The 22,114-nt window shown below is 44.5% G+C and overlaps 1 protein-coding gene across 1 annotated transcript in view; it reads left to right on the top strand.

Moving 5' to 3' along the window:
* RGS11 (regulator of G protein signaling 11) overlaps positions 1-22,114 on the top strand; it is a 1,592,422-nt gene that overhangs the window by 1,007,567 nt on the left and 562,741 nt on the right. The window contains exon 12 of the mRNA XM_085632193.1: positions 8,842-8,955. Within this exon, the coding sequence (XP_085488319.1) occupies positions 8,842-8,955 (114 nt within the window). The remainder of the gene's footprint in view (positions 1-8,841; positions 8,956-22,114) is intronic.

Raw genomic sequence — 22,114 nt, 5'->3', positions numbered from 1 at the left:
CAGTGCCTTTCCCTTTTCTAAAGCCAAACTGACATGGGATTATGTCACTTCTGCTACACCTGGCATGTTGGTGAATTAAAGTCCATGGAAAAGTGGAGACAAATGGAGAGGACAGTGATGTCGAGGTAAAAGATATAGTAGGGGGTATGTTTAATATGGTAGTAGAAACAAAAGGAAAATAGACTAAAAGAACGAGAGGAGTGTGAGGGGAAGATATAGGTAAGTAGAAGGAAGAGGAATTTGAGAAAAGGAAAGAGACAAAAAATGAGCAGAATGTAGTAGCAAAAAGAGGCATAAGTAAGAAAAGGTACAGACAAAAGGATGGGGAGAAATGTAGAGAAGAAGAGACATGAGGGGAAAATAAGAGAAAAGTAGGGGAGAAGGAGGATACAATGGAGTGGATGGGGGATATAGGAAGGTTAGCAAAAGTATGTAGATAGGAAGTGGAACAGTTGGGATGGGGTGAAAAAGTAGGAGAGAAGGGCAGGAAAAGAGAGTGAGACGATTGGAAACAAAAGTGTAGATGAAAGAGAAGAGAAAGGGTATAGTGAATGGCAAAGAAAGTAGGTGGTAGGAGTTTCCCGATGTGTAACATACGAGGAATGAGCAGTGCCTCATAGGTTCCTTGTGGTACATTATTCTGGGCCCTTTATGTAGTCTCTTCATTATCTAGTTGAAGGCTTAAATCGAAGTGAATACACTGGTGGAAATTCTTTCATTAAAGGGCTATTATTCTGGAGGAAATACTTAGTGGTGTAGCCTGTGTGCCTTGGACTCTAATACAAGGAGGAAAATGGACCATCCAGGCCACTGTTTGAATTGTTAAATACAGCAATTCAGTAGATCCTTCAAGCCTCCAGGCCTTTGTGCCACTGCACCTGCTGCACCAATGAAAACTACAAACCTTCAAATACAACCAGGAACTCTCAGTGTCAAACTTTGATCTTCCAGAGTTCTAGGAGTCAGAATGCGGAGCCCTGCTACTCTAGCCTGCCTCTGTGACCGATCCCTGGGACTGACTTTTGATAGACCAAGATGCAGCAAGAAAGTCTGCAGATTTCAGCTTGTGCATATTCTGCCTATCTGTGGGTACCAGGATCTACGTCGTGACAGATATAAATTCTGATGTGCTTATGTATAAACTTATTATTCTCACTGCCTCAGGGCACAGCAGGTTATTAAGGTTTCTCTGGGCACATAACATTTCAGAAAAAGTGATCATTTCAGACAACTTTCTCTATATGTTTATGCCTGCTTTGTTCCACTCATATTAAAATGTCAAAGGATTGAAATCACATATAAAAACACACTAGTAACATGGACCTGCCATAAATGAGAAAACTTAAAACATGGCAGCTAAGAGCACACCGTTTAAAATTATGGTCAAATGCTACTTTATAATCAACTAATTAAAACTTTAGAGGTCAAATACAAAGCAGTTTAAAATGTAAAACTTTACTTTTAAAACCATCACCTTGCAATTATGAACATCACGTCCAGCTTCCAGAGACCTTGTGAACCCTGCCATTGTCTCTGCCTCCTCAAATTTGTTCAGTCATACCATAGCAGACTGCAAGCAAACCAATCCATGAAGTACAGGCTTCAATATAAAGCCCATTCAATCCAAGGAGTTTGCTGTTTATTAACCAGTGTGATTGGCCTTATAAAAACGAATAGTTTGCAGAGGGAATAATTACAATATGTGCATCTGTGTTGTGCGCACCAATCATTATGTAATGTTTAGAAAACAGTATATTATTTATACACAAACATATACAGTGCTTATACATCAAGGTGTTATTCATGTGAACAATACAATGATGCATGCCAACCAGTACTTTACACAACCAAGCCAATATGTTAAACATGCAAACCAGTATGTTGAATATGAGAACCAGAACATCATGCCTGCAAATCAGCATGTCACATTTTAGAACCAATGGTTGAACATTGTAGCCAATATGTTACACACAGAAATTAGGACATCACAACCTATATATCTTGTGTATGAGTCATAGTAATGTGTATGTCAATCAGTGTATTAGAGATGCAAATCAGTATGGTATAAATGTAAACCAGCCTTTATTTGTATTGGAACAAGTATGGCATGCATGCAAACCAGCATGGAATGCTTTCAAACTGATAGACTGTACACTACAACCAATATATCACATTTACAAAGCAGTATATTACAAAACAACAGTGCAGTTGCAAGTGTGTGTTTATTTCAAGTGTTAATGACACATGAAGTTCAGCCAACCCGTTTCGTTCTCTCTCTGAGAACTTCAACAGGGCCAAAAGTAGAATTCAATGTGCGACAGTCCGCATTGAATTCTACTTTTGGCCCTGATGAAGTTCTCAGGGAGAGAACGAAATGCTTTGGCTAAACTTAATGTGTCTTTGGAATTGGAAATCAAGACTTTTCAAATTACAAGAGTATCTTAGACTTCTTTTCCTGGTGCAGACCCACTTGCAGCTGCATCACGTAACGGCTGGTGCCGCGGTTTCAGTGTGCAGGAACTTGGAATTTGGGAAACTAATGTGAGGTGCAGAACCACTAGCCTCCATTTAAGGTTTGCTCTTTTTGTTACAAAACAACAGTGTATTATGCATACAAACTTGCAATTATGTGAGTGTACCATTCTATTATGAATGAAATGCTTTCAAACAAATAGACTAAATAATCAGTTGAATATATTAGACACAAAGACCAGAACATTACAACAGTTAACCAATATAGTATATATATGAAGCTATTCAATAAACATTGACACACAAATGTTACTCTCGGAAATCAATAAGATATGCACGTCAGTCAGTATGCTATGAATACAATGAGTATAGTATGGGAGAAAACCAATACATTATGAAGCTCAGCTAATAAGTTAGATGTGTGTATCTGTGTATTACCCATGCACAGCACTAGAATATGCATGCAAACCATAGTATTTAATTAGATATTGTTAGATTTGGGTGTCTCTAGTTGGCATAGGTAGGTACCTGTGACAAATAGGGACCCTTGCGTCTAGTCAGGGTAACGGGCTACACTCCTAAAATACCCCCTGCTCACCCCCTTGGTAGCTTGACACGAGCAGGCAGGCTTATCTCAGAGGCAGTGTGTAAAGCATTTGTGAACACATACAGTAATACAGTGACAAAACTACAAATGGACACCACACAGGTTGTATTATAAAAATAAGTATTTTTATATAGACTTAACACAAGACCAAACGACAAAAATCCACAATACTGTACTCAAAAATAGTCTCTCAAATGTTATAAAATAGCTCAGTTCTCTCAAGTTGTAAATGCGACACTTTACTCTCAATGTAGCTTAGATGCGTAGCACAAAGAAACCAAAAGGGTTGCAGGGAAGGTGATGTGACGGTTACTTACATGCAGGGGAGTGGATGCGTCGGTTCCTTACTGCTGCGCAGGGGAGTTGATACTCGCTTCCTTACTGTGTGGGGAGTTGATGCGTCGGTTTCTTACTGCTCTCCGGTGCGATGCGACACGCTAGCACATCGATGCGATACTCTTCTCCGGTGCGATGCGACAAAATGGCGTCTTGGTTGCCATGCGACAACGTTGGTGTAATGCGTGCACGCCCGACGGCCGTGCGGCGACTCGATGATCTTTGGAGCCGCGACAGGCCCTATGACGATCTTCTCCGATGACCTCTGTGGTAGCGTCCCGCTTCTCCGGCGATGCGCCGCGCTTCGGTGATGCGATGAGGACAGCGGCGGCTCGCTTCCTCAGCAATGCGATGACAGCGGCTGCGGCGGCGACACGCTTCTCATTGTTGCGTCGCGCTTCCTGCACCCAGGGATACGCAGTCCCTCAGAAGGCCCAGCGCAACAGCAGGCACTTCAATTCCCAGCAAGGGAATTCAGGGGGGAGCTGGTTGGTGAAGTCTTGTAACCCTGAGACTTCAGGCAGGAGGCAAGCTCTAGTTCAAGCCCTTGGAGATTCTTCTTCAAGTTGATAGAAAGCACACTCAGTCCTTTTCTCTTCTCTTTGGTAATGAAGCAACCACTGCAGGTCAACCCCCAAACACACAGCACATGGGTAGTCTCCTCGTTCAGCTTCCTGGTTCTTCTCCTCAGCAAAGATTTGTCTTGATTCCCAGAAGTGATCTAAAGTTCTTGGGTCTGGGTCCCAACATTTATACTCCTTTCCTCTTTGTTCTCTGAAGGCAGAGAGGCCTTTGCCTAGTTCAAACCAGTTCTGGTCAGTCTTGGAGCACTTTGTTGACATGTCTCCTACTTTCCTTTCACAGTGAAGGGCAGGGACATCAGACACACCACAGGAGGTGGAGCCAGCATTGTGGAGGGAAGGCCCAACCCTATTCAGGTCCCAGGTGCAACCCCTCCAACCCATCTAGATTCAGATCTCTCTATTCAGCCTTGTGCTGACTCACCCTGTCTCCTGGAATCCCCCAGCCCCTGTCACTCAAACTCCAGACAAGGAATACACAGCCTAGCAGAGGCAGGTGGATGGTTAGACAAGAAAATGCCTACTTTCAAAAAGTGGCATTTTCAAACATGGAATGTTAAAACCAACTTCACTAAAATATGTATTTTACCATTCTGAGTTCAGGCATACTAAACTCGAATTTTTACCATGTTCCCTGAGTCAGTTAGGATTATAAAATGTAATAATCAAACTGCCCATTCTGGCCTATGGAGAACAGATAGCCGTGCAATAGTGAAAAACGAAAATGGCTGTAATTCACTATTAGGACATGCCACACACACCAGGGCATGTCCTACCTTTTACCTACAATGCACCCTGCCCTTGGGCCTACCATAGGGGTGACTAATATCTATAAAAGGGAAGGTTTAGGGATTGGCAAGTGGATGCACTTGCCCAGTCAGCATGGCAGTACCAGACTGCAAACAGGCTCTGCAATGGCAGACATGAGACACACTTTACAAGCTGCTCCGGTGAGTGGCACAATCAGTGCTGCAAGCCCACCAGCAGCATTGGTTACAAGCCTTCAGCACACGCAGTGCACTGTACTAGGGTCTGACAAGTAAACCAATGGAGCCAATCATGGAGTCACTAATCCATACATCAATTTACCATAGGGAACACTTGGACTGTGGCACTGAACAGCAGTGGCACAGTGCCCAAAGCATCTATAACCAGCAAAAACACATGAGGCAACAGTAAAAATGGAAGGGAGACCCACGTCAATGGTGCCAGGTCTAACAGTTATGAAGAAAAACCAATTGAGTATGCCAACCAACCGGTATTGTGAACTAAAGATACAAAGCAGTGTGCTGTTGATATATACCGGTATATTCGGAACTCAAACCTTAAACTGTATGCTTTGTCACGCAAACCAATGTGCCTCATCAGTGTATCAGTATCTTACCCAGCATTAATCAGCATACAGATTAATCAGACCAGTGTTCCTGTACACCAACCAGTATAGTGCATTTAAAACAATTCAACTTGTGTGAATCAGTGCAGTGTGCAGAAAGGCACATCTAATAGTTTTCATACATTATCCAATCTGTTTGCTATGTGAACCACTGTGAAGAATGTGCCACTATGCATCACATATGAAGGAATTGAATTTTGGACTGTTTGGCAACACAAAAGTAATGGCTGAAGGCTGTGCGGCCTCCTTCAGCAAGTATTTGTAGCTCACTTACAGGACCTTTAGTAATGACCTGTGGTATTGTGGAGTACTTTGGAATAGTGCTGATTGCAGTTTTTCACTCTCTTCATTGAACACATAGGTCTTTAAGCTTCTGCTTTCCCCAAGGCTGAAATTACAATAGTTCAAATTATGATTTTGTTTGTTACTTGACCTAGGGGCATATGTATCAAGCGATTTTGTATTCGCAAACACTGCGATTCACAAGAAAACAGCGTTTGCCAATACAAAATCGCAAAACGCGATGTTTGAGCCTTTTTCACATCACACAAATAAGGAATCGCTAATTTTGCAATTCCTTAATTTTGCGTAAGCATTTAAGGAATCGCAAATTGCGATTCCTTAAATGCTATGTAACAAGCACCCAAGTTGTGCGATTTCTCCTTAAGAAATCGCAAATTACCACCAACTTCAAGTTGGTGGTATTTTGCAAATTCTTACAAAAATGCACTTTTTGGCATTTTTCTAGGTGCCATGTGGCGCACATTCATGCCCTTATGGCATGTATGTGCGCCATATGCGCACACATGCTCATTTCAGGGGTGCATCAAGGTGTCATCATGACACCCTTGCACCTTTGAAATTATTCGCAATTTGAGAATGACTTCCCATTCATTCCTGGCCCATAGGAATGAATGGGAAGGTATTTCTTAATTGCGAATACGCAATTTGCTAATCGCAATTAAGGAACATTAAGAATTCGCAAAATATGCGCGATTTTTTAAATACATCCCGTTTTGCAATTCTCAAATAGCGGTTCTCAAAAAATCGCTATTTGAGAATCGCAAATATGTTTTTTGATACATATGCCCCCTTGTCATTTTCTTTTCCTCCTTCATCTTTCCTCTTTGCTCTAGTTTCCTTGTCGCTCTCAATCTTCACTGCATTCCTTTCCGTCTCTCTTGTCTCGACCCTTGTATCAATTTCTCCATACGTGTTGCACTAATAATTAATTATGACACTTAGGGGCATGTTTACCGAAATGGGGGCACAGGTCAGTGCAGAAAGTTACCTTGCAGTGCTGCCCTGCGCCACAGGGAAAGGGTAGGCATTAACTACATTTATCCAACACAGTGCATTACTTTCCATTTCCCCTGTGCTGGCGCCAATTCGGCAGCCTAGCGCCACTGCAGGCACTATTGCACCAGGACATTGAATGAGATTTTCCCAAATAGCTTATCGTTATGGGCTGCACGTTCCTCTGTGAGCATTCTGCATCAGACATAGAAAGAGGGAAATGCCTTCTTGGATTGTTTTCATAATGGATTGTATCCCTTCCTGCACATAAACAATCCTGCCCATAATGCAGGCACCGCTGCAACATGGCGCAACAGTGCCTATGTCGGCGTTATGCAGCCACAAGTGCGCCACCACTGGGAGAGAGCTATATCTTTGTAAAAATTTGACTTTGCAGCACTCTTCCTTTCACGCAGGAAGTTACATTCCTACACTGCTTTGCGTGAATTCTTAGTAAATCTTTCCCCAAAATCCATCACCAAGACATCTCCAGAAAGGAGATTAAAAATCCCCACTGTCTCAGAAAATTTCATATTCAGAAGTAATGCCAGGAGAATTGTCTGCAAGGTCTTTAAATACACAGGAAGTGTCACTCACAACCTGTATGTTGAGTAAGTGGCTATTTTAATGATTACAGTATAAGAACTCATTTGCAGATGGCGAGCATGAAAAATATATATACTTATTAATTTGTAAGAACTTCAGATTCAAAATCTACTAAGAAATGGGGTAATGTACTTTGTAAAACTCCCCCTGCTACTGCAATTACTCCCTGGTAATATTTAGAAGCTAAAAAGTGTATGCACTTGTGCACTGGGTGGGATTGCATTACTTCTGTCTGTCGGTCTTTCTAAAAGTGGTTCTAAATCAGCAATTAGATCTACAATAACCTAACTACTAGCCAATATTTGTCACAGATCTTCACCTCTGTCTCTTCAAAAAAGGTTATCTTAACCTTAAAAATCCTTTCCTGTCCCCTTCTCTTCAAAACAGCCTGAATCCTCCCCGCCAACACATTCAAAAATGCCTTTGTGAAAGGTTCTGATACATTTTTGGGCTGGTTATATACACCAAAGTAGAACCTGTTTCAAGTTGGTGGTAATTTGCACATGCAAAAATTAAATTATGCGACTTGTCAAATTTGCAAATGCTTAATACATACAAATACTGAATCACAACTAGGAAGTCACTCATAGTGATTCGGAATTTGGAGTTGCTAAACTAGGGATTGAGGGCCAGATGTACAACCGTTTTTTTGCGGTCGCAAATGGGCAATCGGCCCGTTTGTGACCGCAAAATAGGTATGCCCTGAAACAGAAACATATCATTTTTCTTTTTTAAATGCATCACATTTTTCTTGAAGGAAAACAGGCTGCATTTTAAAAAAAACTGCTTTATTTCAAAAGCAGTCATAGACATGGTGGTCTGCTGACCCCAGCAGGCCACCATCCCTTAGAGTGCTAGCCATTCCCAATGGGGTCCCACTTGCACCTGCCTCATGAAAATTGATGAGGCAGGCAATTTGGGACCCCTTTAGGAAGATCAAACAGTATCTGAGAGCCTGTTACGAATTCCAATTTGCGAGTCGCAAAATTGTGAGCCGCAAATTGATGCAATATGCTTCTCGCAAATTGGAAGGGTCGTGCATCTGGCCCTATGACTGTTTGCCGAATCGCTAAACGTTTGTACATCTGGCCATAAGAAAATAGTAAGACCATGCCAGGCTCGGGAAACTTTTAAAGCTCTGAAAATTCTCCTCCTCCAGCAAGCGTTTGATTGATTAGCAGCTCACACTCGCTTAGCAACACTTAGTTTCCACTGCAAATTATATGTTTGAATGATAACTACAGAGTTGTTACACTAAGTCATTTCAGTTCTTTAGACTAGTCTGTGGGGCATATGATGCTTGACAAATAACCCAGAAATCTATAAACATGCAAAAATACTATCTGCAATTCAAAAGGTACTTGGAAAGAAAAATATAAAGATTCTTGATTTCAAAAGGTACAGCTGCAGAATTTTGTAGAGTCTCCGGTTTTCCCATTGACTGTTCGTGATAAGGCTTACTTAAGACCGTGGGTGATGCACAAAACATACATATATGTGGATTGATACTTACATTTTTGTATACCATGTTTCTTGTGCCCAATTTACAGGTTCCCGAAGTTTTGTGAGCAGTACCTGCCGCATGATCCTATTATGGCTGGCTGTCTACCGAGCAACCCATGGATCACCGATGACATCACGCATTGGTCCATAAACGCACCCCTGTACGTAGCATTGACAATTATTCATTGATATCAGTGCTTGGTCAGATAGACTGAAGGAATACTGTTCTAATATTTTAACTGTGGGAGGCGGGAGCAGTGGCATCCTAGGACATACACTCATGTCCAAAGATACAGGTCTGTGTAGTTTGACAGGATTGAATGTTACTGTTCATATGACTGTGTCTTGTGTAAAGTGGTGGTAGGAATCTTTACCAGTAGCTTGAAAATGATTAGAAGGTGGGTGAGGCAAAAGATTACTATAGCAATCTAGAGACATATTTACTAATATTTGTGCAATACAACATAGCAAGCCAGTTTGCTGCGCTGTATTAAATTGAGAAGGTAGGAATGCACCATATCTGCTAAGATATGGTGCATGTCTGTTCGCCCTCTGTACTGGCGTCCTTGCGGCTGCCATGCGGCAACACAGGTATTCTTGCACCATGGTGTAAGGATGCCTGCATTACACCCAGGATTTTCTTTGTGCAGGAAAGGTTTCCTGCACAAACACAGTCTTCTGAGGCTTTTTCCTCTTTCTATGTGTTCTGCAAAATGCAGCCCATGTAGAAAGTGGAAAAAACAAGAAGAAATAAACATATATCTCCTCGTTACACATCTGCTGGGAAGGAGTACCATTTTGATGCATTCCCAGGTTTGCTAGTGTTAGTAAAACTGGGAAAGTGCCAAAAATCATGGTTGGATGTGGATACGTGGGAACCCCAGAGCTCCACTGAAAGCATTGTAACACGCGGCTGTGACATGGGCTGCCTTTGCGTTGCTACAGGCAAGGTGGCTCTGCGTGGCATACTACATCTCACTTTAGGACTTGCGTTTCCCTAACGTCACCTTGGATGACGTAAGGGCAACACAAGCCCTTGATAAATTGGCCCCTAGTTACTATAGTACAAATTGATATTATCAGCCAGGATATATATGCAGTTTCATAGCTTTTTAATCCCAATGTATTGTTTCATTCATTCATTATCAGTTGGAAACTGCCATGAGGAGAGCTATGAAATGACACCCACAAGTATGAGGCCAGGGCACGACTCGGAACGTCTGAGAAGTTGGAAGATAATTCAGACCTCAATCCAGAGTTGTAGGGGTGTGAAGTGACAATCCATGTGATATTGCCTTTTGAGGTTCTAGGAGCTCTCATGTTGTACAAGCATAACAACTGGAAGACAATAATGTAGATACGCACATTAATGTCTTTGAAATAGTTTTCTGTGTTAAATCGTTCTGCCAACCATACTTAATGAGTTTTCAATGTGCTGAGCTGCCTCTAACTTAGTCTGAAACATTGTTTTATCCTACGTACCAGAATTGCTTTTGAACTTTCACTCTTCTGGCACAGAGAGACTAAAGTTAATAACCTAATAACATGCCTGGGTTGTGTTTGTACTTCATGTTTTCCTCTCAAGAGTAAAAAGCACACAACTCTTTGAGAAAAAGCTGAAGGAAAGCCCTGATTTGATTTTCTGCTTTCGATATGTTCCTGTCTTCCCAGTCGTTCTACCTGTGTGTTGGGGACAAGGGTAGGTAAGGTGAAGGGTACAGCTGACTCAATCCATACCTTTTCTCCAGGAAATCCATGTTAAACACAATATTTAACCAGTGGAATCAGCTTAGATTTGATCAAGGAAAGTGATTCAACCAGCACAAGAGGACCTATTGATAGAGCGCCACGATATTCTGAAATTTGTAGGGGTGCATAATATTCACTGTTAGTCCGCACCCACATATTATTCGAAGTAGTTTAGGTGTGACATAGAAATGTATCACTAGGACCGTTTAACATAGGTGTTTTAGAAATGTCGTAGATCATTGCAATGTATTTAGTAAATGCATAATGTTTGATTTTAATGTAAGGCAATGTGTTAGGTTAAACGTGTGCTATGTTAAAGTTGCACGTGTAGTCTGCTTATTCACGCATAAAAAGAATAATGAACTAATGCTTAAAGTGTGATTTAGGAGTGTGTTTAACAGTGTAAAGGCCTGATCACATATACATTTAAAGAGAAAGGCCTGTTCATTTCTTATGTTAGCTAACGTTAGCTAACGTTGTAGGCTGAAAATGATTTCCCTTGGTAAAGGCTTTGGGTTTCAGGAGAATGGAAAATCTTAGAGAAGAGAACGTTTCTCGTTCCCATGTTTCTGTTGCAGGTGCAAGGACATTTAGCTCGTTAGAGAGACTAGGTCTTTGTTTTAGGAGTTAGGATGGTACAAGAAGCCAACAGGGGAGTACATTGGAATTTACAGATGATACTTTCAGCGAAGAAGGTGCCTGGGACCCAAGGTCAAGCTAACCGTCGTTGGTTGGAGTACAAGTTTCGTTGGAAAAGTACTGGGAGAAGACCTGGTTAAAGAGGTGTGCCGAAGGGCGTGTTCTACGTTTTGGGGATTTTGTACTAGGGACAGTGCCCTGAGGGTTGAGCAGTTGAGGTATAGATGGGAAGCTAGAAGGAGCATCTTAGAACGAGCTCTGACTAAGTGAATGTACTTCTAATGAAGTCTTCACTTCTGACACCTTTTTACTCTCTTGCCTGGGAGGGAAATGTTAAGTAGGGATGTCACCTTAGAGATAGAGTAGGGATAGACTAACTGTTTTCCTTTTTAGGCTAATGATTCCTAATGTAGACATTGGTTTAACCATTGCATTTATTATGCTTTTAGAGTTGGTTATTCTTTTTGTTTTGAGTCGCATGAGACTTGTGTTTGTTTTAGTGGCCATTTATCTTCTTCACCTTGTGCTAAGGTGTCTGTATGTGCAGTTATTTTTGGTTGTAATAAAATCTTACAAACTTTAGATTTGGAGTCAGTGGTCCTTTTTGAAATGAGATTTGATTTTGGTAATTATGTATTAAGGAATGAATTTCCTCTACACTATTTATCAGATAAAAAGATCCTGGCGACCTGAGAGGATTCTTGGAGGGAACCAGGTAGGCAAGAATCCGGTCCTAACAGTTGGTAGCAGAGTAAAATGGTTATCTCTGATAGTGAGGGGAGATCTAGATTAAGATAAGAGATTTTTAGAGGCCCATAGAAGTCAAGTGATGGTGACCCATCGGATGGTGAGCGGCGGACGACGACGGCTGATGGAGATTGATGGAGAGTAGCAGTGCGGCGGACAGCAGCAGTTCGTGGAGGAGTGAGTATGAATAGGGTGAGATGTTTTGTAGATTGCGGGGTTGATTTGAATGTGTGATGTCTTGCGGAGTTGGAGTGAGTGTTGAGTGAGTGTTGAGTGATTGTGAGATCAGGCTGTGAGCGCGCGCAGCCCGGGAAAATCTTAGGCTCGACGAGTAGCTTAAGTGATTGTGGTGTAGAAGACACCCAAGGTAGATTTTGTTGACCACCGAAAGGGGATCGTGAGACGTCATTGATTACCCAGACCAAGATAGGGGGAGCGAATGTGCGAGTGCATGAGTATCCGACGCTGGTCACGGGTTGTTGTATATGGAACATTGAGTGATTGAAACCTATCAGTTGAGGCGATTGTTCAGTCGTTTTGCGAACAGACAGTTGCCAGTTGAAGTCGACAATTTCGAGAGACTGTCGGAGACAGTCAGAGAAGTGATTGTCCGGTTGTTTCGTGGACAGATAATTACTTCAGTGTGTGAATGGGATGAATGCAAGGGTGAGACGCGAATTGTGAAGGAGGGGAACTGCTGCGAGCGGAGGAAGCATGACGTCAGAAGGGGTCGTGCTGCGATAGGTCGGTTGGTGTGAGTCGCGCTGCTATTGGTGGATTGACATCAGGAAGTGAACGAAAACATTGTGTGCGATTGAAAATTTGTAAACCATGAAATGTTTTAAGGTTTTTCGAGATTTATGTAGTGGTGATAAACATGTGGTTACTCGAGGGGGAGAAGAAGCCGCTCCCGAGGATACTCCGGCGCATTATATAGCAAGAAATGTAGGATTGCATAGTATAATTTGGCTTGAAAATTGGCATAAAATGACCCAGGGCGAGGGAGAATTGGCTTTCCCACAATATGGCTCCTTCAGGTTGGAAGTACTGTATCAGTTGACATCTGTAATGTCTCCGTTACGACCTTTGCCGAGACCAACTCAGTTTGAGGCATTGCATGCGTGGATCAGAGCAGCGCATGACAGGAAAAGAGATCGAAGTCAAGAAAGGGTGAAGAAGTCAATTAAGGCATTACAGGATGCGAGGTGGGATGCACAAGAGAAAAGGTGGTGAGTAGAAACGATAGAGGGAGACAGGTTGTACCCGTTACTGGTAAAGACAGACAGCGCTAAGGCAAAGAGTGTGGATGACGATGACAGTGATACAGATGACAGTCTAGTAGAGAGGTTGTTGTCTGAGAGACCACCTCCATACAATCCAGATCCTCATGAAGGGAAGTCGGCTCAAGCAGAAGAGACTAGTGGATCACAGACTCAGTCAGAGGTGAGAGTAGGAGGGAAGATCTCGACGGGAACTGAGGGCACAAAAAATCAGCCCGTAGTAAGCACAGAGGTTGGGAGAGGTGTGAGGTTACCAGATGCTCTCAAGGTACCGGTTACCATTGGACCCATTGTCTCAGTTTACGACCCAGATCAAGAGAGAGTTGGGAGTCTAGTACAGTCACCTGTAGGAGCGAGGAGTATGGCTGAGGGAAATGGATCAGGGAGTGGAATGGAGCAGACTCCAAAACCTATAGAATGCAGCACGCCATTGCCAGCCACCGCAGACTCCTCTAGGGGACAGGTGGATGCAAGGTCAGTGAGACCGAGGTCTTTGGTTGAGTCAAGATCAGATTTGCGGATGTGGGCATCGCCAGTGAGGAATCAGAATCAGAGTGAGAGAACTGTAGAAAGTGAACAAGGCAATTTAGGAAATCGTTCCGTTTCCAGGAGTATGACAGAAGGGATTAGACCTCAAGAACAGGAATGCGAGTACGATGAACGGAATGGGGCAGCTTGTCGAGAGATACTGAAGGGAGCCTTGAAAGGGAGAATGTTAGATGTTGTAAGGTTGAAAGCAGAAGTAGATGAGATAATAAGTGGAAATTTGCCTCTTGAAAGGGTATACTTGTATGAGCAAGATGAGTTACTTTTTGTAGCGAAGGATGTGACTCGCAAGGCAAGAACTGCGCATGAGAAATTGTCAGAATTGGCCAAAAGTTACGATGTGGATCTGTCCAAAACAAAGCCGTTGCAGGGAAGTCATAGGTTGCAGTATAGCGACCAAGAATTGGAAGAGAAGAGGGTCATGGGATTGAGGTCCCATATCAAGGATTTGATTATAGCAATGCGTGCATGGATCATGCTTGACAAATGGGAAGAAAGGTGGTCTAAGAAGAAGAGTTCTAAAAGGATGATAGGAGAAACGCCACCTCCAGGTGGGGGGATGGTGGATGTACGAAATTTCCCTTTACGAGAAGTACAGAATAGAGGATACGTGCATGTGCCTTGGAGTAGGGGCGGTTTGGCTGCATTTATGAACGATTTGCCCCGCTTGCGGGAGAAGCCCGTCGAGTGGTATAAGCAGGTTGACCGGTTTGTCAAGATCTCAGTGTTGTGAATTGACTTGAATACATTGTTTGACATTGTGGTTCCAGGCGATTTATGGTCCACATGTAAAATTGCTGTTGAATGGCCAACTTCAGAGCCCGAAAGAGATCCTGTTTCGAATGGTCCGTCACCCATAGTTATGAAGAAGTTTGGGCAAGTGATCACATGGCTAAAGTCCAAAATTTCACCTCAGGATATTGATTGGGTTAAGATAGATCGGACAGTGCAAGAACCAAAGGAGACAGTGCATGAGTATTATGAAAGACTCTTGCAGACCTTTAAGCAGTACAGCGGAATGGATGCCTTAGAGACTAAATACATGGGAAAGTTTGTTTCAAAGTTTGTGTTGGGGTTGAGACCAGAGGTTAGTCTTATGATTCAGCAACATCTGATTTGCTGGCAGAATAAATCTGTAGATGAGATCTAACGGTATGCCAGGTGCTGTATTGATGACATAGAATCGAAGCACAGGAAATTGAAGGATACGTTGATGCTCGTCCAGATGCAAACGGTTCAAGCTCAGTCAGGTGGAGGGACGTTAGGAAGGAAGCAGGGAAATAACCAAGGAGGAAATCAGAATGTCCCGAATCAGGGAAGACCAAAGTCAGTTGATCCCAAGACAGGGATGGATGTGGCAATATTGAAAAAGACCACCGCGTGTCATCTTTGTCACCAGGTTGGACATTGGAAACGCGAGCGTCCTTTGAACCCAATGAATCAGGTGCAGCAAGAAGTAGAGATAACTCAGGTACCTGTACCTGAAGTAGTTCCCACAGTGACTAGACCTAGGATGGTCAAAGGGGGGACTAGTAGTCTGCAGGTGCAAGTTCCTCAGCTACCCAGGGTTCAAACTGTTCAGCAGGGAGTCAGAACTTATCAACAGGTGCCTTTGTACGAAGGGAGTGAGGAGTTTGGTCCAGACCCGTTGGCATGACGGTGCCTGAGAGGGGAGGAAGACTGCCCACTTGGAGCAGTCTTGGAGGTAGACCAGAGGAGACCATTTGTAGAAGCAGATGTGGATGGTCACCCTACCACCTTTTTGGTTGACACTGGTGCTACCCAGTCTACTGTGAGATCAGCAGTATCCCCCAACCTACCCCTCTCAGGACAATCGATCCAAGTTGTTGGCGTAGCAAATAAGAAATTGACTAGCCCATTGACAGAGCCAATTCCTGTGAGAATAGGAACATTCTGAGATCAACACCAGTTCGTGGTGTGCGACTCGAGTCCAGTTTGCCTGTTAGGGAGAGATCTGTTGTGCAAATTGAATTGCACCATCTATTGTACACCGAAGGCAGTTGAAGTACAGACAAGAGATGATGACGCGACCTTTAAGGTTGCAAATCAGCATGTGTGCATAGAAATGTACCCAGCACTGACAGTGGAGGAACTTCCTCTTGATTTGAGGGACTCTGTCTCACTTGATGTGTGGGACTTCAGTAGAGAAGAGATCGGATTGATCAAAGGTGTAGAGCTAGTGAAGATTCAGGTCAAGCCGAATGTAGAGTTCCCTAGGACACCCCAGTATAATTTGTCACCTGAGACTATTGCAGGGATCAAGCCTGTAATTGAGTCTATGATCAAGCAGGGAATTCTGAAAGAGATTATGGGTAGCCCATGTAATTCATCTATCATGGGACAACAGAAACCAAGTGGGAAATTTAGGATCGTACAAGACCTGCGAAAGGTCAACACGATAGTTGTTCCATGTTGTCCGGTGGTACCGAATCCATCTGTGATACTGTTTCAAATTCCATGTGAAGCTGAGTGGTTTAGCGTGATTGATCTGTGCCAGGCATTCTTCTCGATCCCACTCCAAGAGGAAAGCCAATTTCTTTTTGCTTTCCGGCTGGAGAACCGTGTGTTAACATGGTGTCGTATCCCCCAGGGGTATACAGAGAGTCCATCGAGCTTTAATCAGATCCTGCAGAAGAATCTTGAAGGTCTTGTGTTGCCGCAGAACTCTATTCGGGTGCAATACATTGATGATTTGCTCGTTGCCTCAGAAACAGAAGATGCTTGCAGAATTGATACCATTGCTTTACTGAATCATTTGGCTGAGAATGGACACAAGGTGTCCCCGAATAAATTGCAGTACTGTCTGAGTGAAGTGCAGTATTTGGGTCACAGAATTGAGAAGGGCAGGGGAAAGGTGTCACCAGATCGCATTGAGGCTATTATGAACATGCCTGTGCCCACCACTCAGAGAGAAGTCAGAATGTTTTTGGGAATGGTTGGTTACTGTCGCCAATGGATTCCCAACTTCTCCTTTGAAGCGAAGCCTTTGCAACGGCTGACGCACAAGGATGTGAGTGATCTGGTACCATGGGACAATGACTGTTTGATGTCATTTTTGAGGCTGAGAGAAGCCCTGTGTAGCACTCCAGCTTTGGGGATGCCTGATTACAACAAGGCATTCACATTGTTCTGTTGCGAGAGAGAAGGTTGTGCATCGTCAGTTCTGACTCAGAACCATGGAGGTGTCCGTAGACCAGTTGCCTATTTTTCAGCTACTTTAGATCCAGTAGCTTCTGCGTTGCCCGAATGTCTCAAATCCATTGCTGCAACAGGTGTCAGTATCGAAAGATGCAAGAGTATTGTAATGGGACATCCACTTACAGTTTATGTGCCACATTCTGTTGAACTGTTGATGACGAGGACCAAAACACAGCACCTCTCAAATAATTGATTGACACGTTATGAGCAAGTTATACTTGCTGCAGAAAATGTGACTTTGAAGAGGTGTTCTGTTCTGAATCCCGCAACATTGATGCCTATTCCAAATGCAGATGGTGATGATTGTGAGAATCATGATTGTATCGATGTGACTGAACTATGCACCAAACCGAGACCAGACATTGTTGATGAACCGCTCCCTGATCCTGATGAAATTTTCTTTGTGGACGGTTCATGTCTTAGAGAAGATGTTGGTCGATTAAGAGCAGCATTTGCTGTATGTACCATCACAGGAAAGGTTGAAGCTACTTGTTTAGAAGGAGTACACTTCGCACAGGTAGCTGAAATCATTGCTTTGACCCATGCCTGTTTGGCTGCTGATCAGATTCGGATAACGATTTATACTGACAGTCAGTACGGGTTTGGTGTGGTTCATGATTTCGGACAGTTATGGTCACAGAGAGGGTTCATGACATCTTCAGGTTGGCCCATAAGAAACGGGGAATATGTGAGACAGTTGTTGGAAGCGTTACAATGTCCGAAGGAAATTGCAGTTGTCAAATGTTCAGCACATAGCAAGGGGAGTGATTTTGTTTCCTTGGGAAATAATTACGCAGATGAAGTTGCCCGGTTTTGTGCAGAACAAGAATGCATATTTATACTGGAAAAAGCCAAGAAAGAACTGAGCTCAGCATGACGTTAGCCATGGCCGATACATGGGAGGAACTAAAACGATTGCAGGATGAGGTTCCTGATCAAGAACGAGATAGCTGGTGTGAGAAGTTGGCCTGGCATATGCTGTCTCCTAGTTATAGGGACACCTTGCACCAGTCCAATTCGACTCTTATTGATGATAGGTTTAAGACAACCTTTAAAGAAAGCTATCCTAGTGGTAGCTGTGGAGAGCAGCCTTCAGGCTAAGTCTTGAAGGAGTGTTAAGCTTATTGTTTTACCATAATAACCTCTTGAATAACCAAATGAAAGAGTAGCCCACACAGGTATATATATAAAATATATGTATTTATTCTAGATAGAATCCCACAGTCTCTTTATGAGGCTAGTGGCAAAGTTACAATTCAAACAAGCATTTATAAACACAATAAATAGCACAGGAATCACAGGGCCCCAGGGGGGGACCAAACCATATATCAAAAAAGTGGTATAAGAACCACGACAATTCTACAGACAATGCCTAGGGCATTTAGGATCGCTGGCCCCTTAAGAATCCACCCCAGGTTATGAGGAAGGGGACCCACGGGAGGCGCGTGCAGTGGAAATAGCTGCTATCGGGATCTCTATTAAAGCCTATGGAGAATGTCGCGGTTTGATTTACACAGATTAAAGTCACTTCTAGCAGGAGTACAAAGTTAAAACTTTAGACTTAAGCTTTTGAGGAGCCCACTACCACGAGAGTACCGAGGTACCACTGTTACCTGCCCCAGGGAAGCCGGGTGCATAGGTCGCTTTCGATGTCGGGTCGCGGGCTGATTTTCAAGGGGAAAATGTTCAAAAGTGCTGCTAGCCAAAAGCGTCGATGATGCCGTGAAGACTGAAGTTGTAGAAGTTGTAGAGAAGAACCTGAAAGCAGAGGGGACAGAGTCTGGGTCACGGCACAGTGACCAGGGAGCTCAAAGCAAAGAGCCCTTCAATGTCGGGTGCTTCAAGTGGAAAGAGGTGTAGCTTGGATCTGCAGCCACGGGCTCCGGGAGGCTTCAAGGAAGGCCAGCTTCTGGAGAGCGACTGTCCCGCGTTGGATGAGGGTCGCTGCAGTGTTAGTGTCCGGATTGGATCCACTAAGCCTTGGCAACCGCAGCCCACGCAAGATAAACAAATCAGCTACTGGTGCAGACCCACAAGGGCCCACAAGTTGAGAGACAAGGGACCGTGGAAGGCAGCAAAATGGAGTGCGTAAAAGGGAGCCCACGGGCCACCAGAGGGGGCTAGGGCGCTGATCTTTGGCACGGATGCTGCTTGGTGGTTGGCTCAATAATGGGCCAAAGTACAACTTCCCCACTGGTCAGGGTCGTGTGCTACGCAAGAGGTGGCCGGTGTCCTGGGGTATTGGGAATCTCAGCACCCACGCGGTCCACGGTACACAGGTTTGCTGTGCACACTCACTGGCCTCTGGGATGCTTAGGAAACCCACCTCAAGGGTGCTGGAAGTTGTCGAAGTCCGTGAGAGCAGCGAAGTTCCAACCGGGTCACTTGCAGTGTTTCAGGTGCCTGCCAAGCAGGGGGATAACTCCTTTATCCCAAGGGAGATTTCTTCCGTCAGCTGGGCAGCAGCAAGTCGAAGGTCAAGACTGTAAATTTCAAGATTAATCTGAGGCTCTGGGGCCACGTTATTCTCCTTTATCCCCAAGATTAGGGGAGTGTCCAGAGTAGTGTTCACCAATGAGTGGTGAGGCGGGAAAGGGTGGCTACACCCTCTCCCCTTTGTGTGTTTCCCGCCTGGGCGAGGGGCAGGATGCCCCTGAACCGGTTCCAAGCGGTGTATGTAGAATGAAGGCTCTGAAACTCTGAAAGGGCGTTTGGTGCACCCACCCTGTTCCAATCCACATTATCCTGTCTGGGGAGATGCTAGCACCTCCCTGCCACAGGAGCCCTGTTGTCCAGCTGGCGAGGCTGGGGTTTTCCCCAGCAACAGCCAGCCAGAGTCGTGTGGGTGGCGGGTAGCAGCCATTTTGTACTACATGTGCACTTTTAAATTGGTGTCTCAATTCTGCCGCTTTTCCCATATCTCCCCTCTAGCAGGGGGGAATCGTACCCTCATGCCCATGGCTGGACTGGGGGTATGATTCCTACATGTTTGACACCAAACACGATATGGTTCTGTGTAGCCATTCTCAAGTTATCGCGTTATCGCGATAGACTTATAATGCAGTTAAGAGTATATGGTATGGCTACACTACAAACAACCCAGCAATGATTTTACGAAGGTTGCAGGTAGGTCCTACTCATGTAGGGGTCCCCCCTCACACATACCTCAGCACCCTGCCTTGTAGGAATAGCAAGGCCTGCCATAGGGGTGACCCATGAGAGTACATGTGTTGTAATGGGGTGGGATATAGGGTACCTATATCCCTGTAAGGGGTGCTAGCACCACCTTACCTAGACTACAGTAGTGGTCTGGTGGTGTCAGTTTGTATGGCTGTCCCAGGGTGGCACAATAAGTGCTGCAGCCCTGGTAGGCCTACTGAGGGACCCATGCCCTGGGTGCCTAGGGTACCATTTACAAGGGACTGTCAGGGCACCCTCAGCATCCAATTGGTTAGTGCCTAGGGTACTCACATCTTTTAACAGAGGAAGCAGATATGCTGGGGTCCTGGATAGCAAGGCCACAGCCTGGCTAAAGTCATAAAACCAGTCAAAACATCAGCAAAAAGTTGGGGGCAACTATGCAGTCGATGCTACTCTCCTACATAACCCCCCCCCCCCCCAACGCAGGGACATTAAACTAACCTTGACCAGTTGAGTCTTCATGTTCTAAGTGGAAATATCTGGAGAGGCCATCTGCATTGGCATGGTTGCTCCCGGTTCTATGTTCCACTGTATAGTCCATCCCCTGTAGGGAAATGGACCACCTGAGTAGTTTGGGATTTTCACCCTTCATCTGTTTTAGCCATAGGAGGGGCTTATGGTCTGTTTGAACAATGAAGTGAGTGCCAAATAAGTATGGCCTCAGCTTCTTCAAGGCCCAGACCACAGCAAAGGCCTCCCTCTCTATAGCTGACCAACGTTTCTCTCTGGGGGTCAACCTTCTGCTAATGAAAGCTACTGGTTGATCCTGGCCCTCCTCATTCAGTTGTGATAACACAGCACCTACCCCCACCTCTGAAGCATCAGTTTGAACTATGAACTCTTTGGAGTAGTTGGGGCTTTGGAGCACTGGAGCAGAGCACATTGCCTGTTTTAGGTCATCAAAAGCTTTCTGACAGCTGACAGTCCACTGAACCTTTTTGGGCATCTTCTTAGAGGTGAGGTCATTCAAGGGGGTCACAATGGATCCATATCCCTTTACAAACCTCCTATAGTAACCAGTCAGGCCCAAGAAAGCTCGAACCTGAGTCTGGGTGGTTGGAGCAACCCAGTCCATGATGGTCTGGATTTTGCTCTGAAGTGGTTGAACCTGGCCTCCACCTACAAGGTGACCCAGGTACACAACCTGACTCTGCCCTATCTGGCACTTAGTAGCCTTGATAGTGAGCCCAGCCGTTTGCAGGGCTTCCAAAACTTTCCTCAGGTGATCTTCCCAGGTGGAGCTAAAGACAGCAATATCATCTAGATATGCTGCACTAAAGTTTTCCAGACCTGAGAGGACTTGGTTCACCAACCTTTGAAAAGTGGCAGGTGCATTTTTCAAACCAAAGGGCATCACAATAAATTGATAATGCCCACCAGGGGTAGAAAATGCAGTTTTGGCTTTTGCAGACTCAGCTAACTTTCTCTGCCAGTAGCCAGCTGTCAGATCAAATGTGCTCAGATACTTGGCTGAGGCCAATCTATCTATGAGCTCATCTGCTCTGGGAATTGGGTGAGCATCAGTCTTAGTGACTGCATTGAGTCCCCTGTAGTCGACACAGAACCTCATCTCTCTCTTACCATCCTGGGTGTGAGGTTTTGGTACTAGGACTACTGGGCTAGCCCAATGGCTATCTGAGGGCTCAATCACTCCCAACTCCAACATCTTTTGGACTTCTGTCCTTATGCAGTCCCTGACATGGTCAGGTTGCCTGTAGATTTTATTCTTGACAGGCAGACTGTCCCCAGTGTCCACTTCATGAGTGCACCAGGGGGTTAGACTTGGAGTCAGAGAAAACATATGTCTGTAAGACTGTAGAACCTGTCTACAGTCTGCTTGCTGCTGGTCAGTGAGGCTGCCTGCCAAGGCTACTCCATCAACTGACCCATCGTCAGGGCTCTGAGAGAGCAGGTCTGGGAGAGGGTCACTCTCTTCCTC

The sequence above is a fragment of the Triturus cristatus genome, chromosome 10 (assembly GCF_964204655.1).
Source record: "Triturus cristatus chromosome 10, aTriCri1.1, whole genome shotgun sequence".
Taxonomy (NCBI): Eukaryota; Metazoa; Chordata; class Amphibia; order Caudata; family Salamandridae; genus Triturus; species Triturus cristatus.
The sequence above is the reverse complement of the archived record's forward strand: the minus strand, read 5'-3'. Positions and strand labels throughout refer to the sequence as shown.